Source organism: Balaenoptera musculus, chromosome 1 (assembly GCF_009873245.2).
Source record: "Balaenoptera musculus isolate JJ_BM4_2016_0621 chromosome 1, mBalMus1.pri.v3, whole genome shotgun sequence".
Classification (NCBI taxonomy): domain Eukaryota; kingdom Metazoa; phylum Chordata; class Mammalia; order Artiodactyla; family Balaenopteridae; genus Balaenoptera; species Balaenoptera musculus.
In genome coordinates this window covers 67,934,486-67,940,485 of record NC_045785.1, presented here as the reverse complement: position 1 = coordinate 67,940,485, position 6,000 = coordinate 67,934,486, and the positions used below count along the sequence as shown (strand labels likewise).

The window sequence follows — 6,000 nt, the reverse complement described above, 5'->3', positions numbered from 1 at the left end:
ATTATATCACTCTGTGACTAACACTATGTTGATCAGGACTAACTGGTATATGTCTAATTAATCAAATATGAAAAAATCAATTACTGATTAATAAATGCCATTTATTGCACAGACTTTCTCAAAGCACAGCTGAAGAAATCCTATTTAGCAATACCACCCAACACTGCTTATACAGTTTTTCTTTTTACCAGTTACGCTTAAATCTGTAGTCCAACACATTCACTGCTTTTCCAAATACAAATTCCCCCCAAAATCGAAATAGATGGCTATGCACACTGAAGGACATAATCAGAGCTATAAATGGATAAGATGGTAGGAAAAGTTAATTATAGGAAAATGATGGCCCACTTGTATCTGTGTGCATGTTAACTGTTATCAGACTTACTTTGGGCCTTGAGCAAGTGGATACATTAATTTCAGGTATAAGGAAGACTGCAGCACACGTTTCTCTTAATTACTCTAAGACTAGCAATGGGAAAAGTACTCTTTGAGACCTAACTCACTAAACACAAAATACCAAAGTTGGTAAAGTTCATTTTACCTCATTCTTTGTTATCTAAAGGGAAAGAATTTTGGGGAAAAATAAAATCACTGTGATCAACTCCTAAAGCATTCGAATGGGTCTGAAACTACTACCACTAATGCAGTAAACTACATGCCACGATATGCTCCAGAAAGAAATTACCTGGTAACTTAAGTAGATAACAAAAAACAAAATAATCAACATCATCATCATCTAGTCCCGGGGTGACAATACAAAACATTAGAGTTCTCACAAGTTGCGGCTGAGGGAAACTATTTCGAAGAAGCCACAAAGCCAATTTTGGTCAAGAAATGGACGCTGTTTCTTATCTATAAGTACCTCAATAAAACTGGCCATGGATACATACGATACTAGGTTACTGAGTCTGGCTAAAACTGAATTTTAGGAACAATTACATTTTAAAAAGGTAAAGAAAAGGGCAGTCATATCGTCACAGCCTCATCCAAAGAATTTACACAAAAACTTCGAAATCAGCTCGAGAACTAAGGCCTCCGGCCTAAATTCATCCCCACTTGTGACAAAACTCAAAAGTGACAATCTAGAAGTAAAATGCAGGGACACTTTACTACCCTTAAAATCATGCCGCGTTCCCGCTATGCCGGGCGGACGTTTTCGGGAGCATCACCGCGCGGCGGCCAAAGCGCGCTTCTCCCAGATGCCCTCCCGGCGGCACGCTCTAGACACTGTTGTGCCGCCGTTACGCCTATCGACGTCCCCAACTTCCCCAATGGTACACAGAACGACCCTCGGCGGAAAATCCACCCATTCTACCTCCCTGAGGCGGCGACCGATAAGAAACTACTCCTTTCCTCCAGCCTTTCAAAAATTTAAGCAGACGGCGGCCAGCTCACCAGTCTCATCCACTACCCCAGAGGGATAACCGCACCACCTCAACCCAAGAACGCACATATAGGAGGCGCCAATAGAAACCCCATTCTCGCGAAATCTAAAGACAATTCTCGCGATATCTCGCTGCCTGTCTTTTTCCAGCCCCACCCCCCACACCAGCGCGTTGCTTCAAAACATCGCGAGATTTTCTTCTTTCAGTCTCCGCCCCTCTACGGCACGATGGTCGCACAAGAATGTGATACAGCCTCGACGGCCGCCATTTTCTTTCTTTCTTAGCAGTTGGCTGAGAGGTCCCTGCGAAGAAGCGGTAGCGGCCACTGTAGAGTAGGCATGGCAGATTATTCAACAGTGCCTCCACCCTCCTCTGGCTCAGCTGGTGGTGGAGGCGGCGGCGGTGGTGGTGGAGGAGTTAACGATGCTTTCAAAGATGCGCTGCAGAGAGCCCGGCAGGTAAGTCTGGACCGCGCGGCGAGACCCCGACAGCTCACGGTAATTGGCCGCTGGCTGAGTAGGCCGCTACTTCTTCGCGCATGAGGAAGAGGAAAGAAGTGCCCTTCCGCCCTCTGAAATGTGACGAGACTCACGTTTCCCCACGTTGGTAATACCGAATAGAGGGTGGAACTCGGTTTTGTGTTCTTGGTGTCTAAGCTACTTTGAACCCCAACGCGTGCTACGCGAAGATGGCTTTAGATTTTTCTCCCGTTTCTGCGGTACTCGCGCTTTTTTCTCCAAGGAGTTAGCATTTCCTTTTTCTCGGAGTGAACATCCTCTTCCATGGGGTAAAGCGCGCGTAGTTTTACACAATAGTATGGAAGCTTCTAGTAATGAGTTTGGGAAAGGACTAGGGTCTGTCCGCAGGAGCCATGGTAAGGGAAGGGATCTGTCATTAAAGCAGTCTTTAGAGCTTCCAACCCGTTCGAGCTCTCCCGCAATTAATCTTTCGCGTACCATACACTTTCACACCTTCAAAGAAGAGAATTAGAGGAGAGCACTCGTATTCCGGGTTGGAATCCCTCTTCAGGGCGGGATTTACGCGTGTTCTACGGTTCCTTCCTTCTTACTTCTCAAAATGGCTTCAGGGCCATTATACCCTAAGTTTCAATTTGAATCTGCCTCTCAGTTCAGAGTCGTAAACTGACCAGACCTCTTTGTATTACGTAGGTGCGTACATTTGCCCTAAAGACACCACTTAGCCAAACAAAAGCTGTAAAAAAAAAAGTTGTATTCCAGGATTTTATTTGAACTTTACCTTTATTAGATAGTCCCTTAATGTAATTTTAAAACGTGTGATGTTGGTATGGACTTGTGTCTAAGCAAAAGTAAGAATCTTACATTCTCGTTATGACACGATGCGTGTTAGATGCTAGACATTTTTAGAGTACAGTGTTAAGCTCATGATAATCAGAATCCAATTTTGTGGTATGTTTTGATTACATTAGGAGTTCACTTCGTTAACTTATTTTTCACCCCCCGGTTGAATTAAAGGATCATTGGAGTCAAAATCCATAAAATCTGTAGTGATGTAGCAAAGCGCTCATATTTTTATAATGTGAACACATTATAAATAAAAATGTACCTGTACTTGTTTTTAATCAGAAATTTTCCAAGGAGTCAACAGAAGGTCATCATTAACCCTAATTCTGCGATTTATTCACCTAATTCTTATTTACTACTTCTGAACATGTTTAGAATAGTGACTGAAACATTTATATAATGACAGGAACTCTGTTAGAAGGGTTTTATTAGATTAGATTGGAAGACTCACCTGAATTATTTTATTCAACCAGCATATTGAATTAATTTGTGACACACACTGTACATAAATACTGGAGACTTTTTAAATGTGTTAATTGGGTTTCTGCCTTCTAGGAAGCTATGATGGTCAAGGAACCAAAGACAAAAGAATGGAAGTATCTGATTAACACTTTCAAACAGTAGACAAAATATGGGCACTGTTAATTCATCTATTTGTTCTGTAAACATTTAAGAGTTCTATGAATCAGGTACTGTACACAACACCAGGAAGTGGGGTACCTAACTGCCAAAGTAAAGGACTGATATTTTAAGCAAGGCATTAAAGAATGAGTGAGAGTTTGACCAGTGGAGAAAGAAGCAGCATGTGCAAAGGTATGGGGTTTTTGGGGATGACGGGAACCTAAGAGTGAAGTCTCTGGAGGATAGGGTTGGGTGGGGGAAGGAGGGTGGAAAATGAGGTGAGAAAAGGTACAGGTGGATACAACTTCTGAAGACAATTTTCTTATTTAGACTGCTTTTTTAAATATAGAAATTGTCCTCAAACTATGAATTTCTTGTCCTCTGTTTATATGCCAATAGCTGCCCCAGTGCCCTTTCTGTAATATAATTTACAAGTGTCTTTGCTGTAATTTGATTGTTTCTACAGAATTGATCTTAAGTCTGAGATTCTCAGATTTAGCATTTGAGTTGAATTGCCCCTTCTGGTTACATTTGAGAATGCCTCCGTATATTGGTTGTAGAGCTGCTTGTCTGATTATGTAAGTGGAGTATAGGGAAAAGTGCTTTGGCTGAAGGGACAAATTAGGTTAATCCCTGAAATAACTTTTTTCCTTATCTATATTAAATGGATACTGAATTATATTTCCAAAATCTCCATCTAACCTTAAGTTTCTTTTCTTTGTCTAGAGTATTGTGCTGTGTTCTTTGGAAGGAAGAGGTATAAGAACAGCTTCTTGCCTTCAAAGAGCTGCATAACTGCTTGGGAAGCTATTGGCATTTCAGCTGGATAGTTCTTTGTTATGCAGGAAAGCAGAACAAATGATTAGGATCCCTGGTCCCTATCTAGTAAATGCTAGTAGCATTTACTCTAGCTGATTGTTGCCATCAGGCAGTTGAGGCCGAGTTGCTCAGTCTTTTTTCTAGAGAATTCTAATAGTTTATTTATTTTAATGTGAAATTTCCAGATTATTATAATATTCTGTGACCTAATCTAGCACAGGGGCACCAGACTGCTTCTCTAGTTTAGAGTTTCCAACCTGTGTACTTTAGAAATTTATATTTGGGTATTTCAAACTGTAACTGCAGAGGGTGATGTTGAAATTCTTTGATTAGATCTTTAGTGATCACACTGATAACAAGTTCTGTCTTTGAAACACTGGAAAATTGAGAGATATCTATCTACTTTTTTCCCCTTAAGGTTATATGAAGATAGAAGTGAATCAGAGACTGAGACTAAGTAGAGTGGTAGATCACAGGTTATGCAAGAATATCAATCCTCATCACTTCCCCTCTAAACAACTATTAAATTAGTCATTAAGTACTTAATTCTTGAAATCTCTGGATAATTGTGAAAGTAATTCAGACTGTATTATGTTTGAATGCAATGAAAAATTTATAAAATAGAACTGTTGACTTTTTACTTACCATTAATCTCTTCAGTGAAAACTAGCATTTGATTGTGTGCCGGGGTGGGGGGGGGCATTGTTTGGTTGTTTTTGTTTTTTTAACACATTTTGAGATGGGATAGCAAAGCTTGATTATGATAATAAGCAAAGATTTCTGGGCTGTAAAGAGGGGACAATGTTAATAAAGTGGTGGGCCAGTAATATTTCTAGCCTCTTCACATTTCTGGTGCATAGGAATTGAATCCATTAGGACCTTGCCCATAGTAGGTACTCAATATTTATTGAATTGAATCAACAGATATCTTTAATGAATTAAAGCAGTAATGAGATTTTGTTCTGAAAATAATTATGTTCTTTCAAAGTGTATGTCTTTGGCCAGTACAAATAAAAACCTGTTAAATTTTTTAAATTGAATATTTGAAGTCTTGTGAACCTGCTTTATAGTTGAATTAAAGTGTGCTGATTTGTTCATAGTAACTGGCAATTTATATGCTACATATTAGGCTCTGTGCTAAGCATATTTATATTCATTTAATTCTCACAACTATTCTACAGGGTAAGTGTAGAAACTATTTATCTCTTTTGTACACAGAAGATGAATGAGGCACAAAATGCTTAAGAAAATTTGGCAAGGACACAAAGCAGTAAAACCAGAATTACCACTGACCCCAAATCACGGTTGGACCCCAAAGCCTAAGGAAGCATGTAGACTGAAAATTAGGAGATAGTCATTTTGGGCATTTAGGTAATTACTTCTGAAAATCAGCTTTTTGTGTGTTGCTGTTTGTGGTTTTGTTCTTGTCGTTTTAATCTTTAAAATCAGGTGGTATGACTGAATAATCTCAAATTTCCTTTCAACTCCAAAATTCTTGGTTTCTAGGAATAATTGATGAAGAAAGGTGGAAAATGCTAAAACATTGAAAGCACAAAAAATATTTACTCATTTGAGAAGTAGGGAGGGTCCAAATGGAAAGCTTGAATTTTTATTGTAAATTGAAAATCAAAGAAGTTACCTACACTTAATTCTACTAGTCTCATAAGAATTTTATATAGTTAGAGGTTGGATTTTAGGAATTACTGTTTCTCTTAAATTCTGTGAAGTGACCTAGGAAGTGTATGTTTTCTGTTGATCTTGGAGAATTGATTAAATCTGTTAGTATTTTTTCTAAAAGTTCTTCTCTTATGTTTTTGTGTTGGTTCTGAATTTTTGAGATGGTGCTAACTGGT

The 6,000-nt window shown here is 39.1% G+C and overlaps 1 protein-coding gene across 18 annotated transcripts in view; it reads left to right on the top strand.

Annotated features, from left to right (window-relative positions):
* Positions 1 to 1,605: 1,605 nt before the first annotated feature.
* Positions 1,606 to 6,000, top strand: part of FUBP1 (far upstream element binding protein 1) — a 34,037-nt gene continuing 29,642 nt past the window's right edge. For 6 of the 18 annotated variants that reach the window (XR_005019667.1, XM_036850191.1, XM_036850183.1 and 3 more), the window contains exon 1: positions 1,613 to 1,843. Coding sequence is in view for 11 of the 18 variants with exons in the window: in XM_036850191.1 (XP_036706086.1) it covers positions 1,724 to 1,843 (120 nt within the window). In the remaining 7 variants the exon portion in view is untranslated. Of the gene's footprint in view, positions 1,844 to 5,372; positions 5,519 to 6,000 lie in introns of those variants that run through there. The other 12 variants (XM_036850218.1, XM_036850207.1, XM_036850199.1 and 9 more) reach the window with 6 other exon arrangements.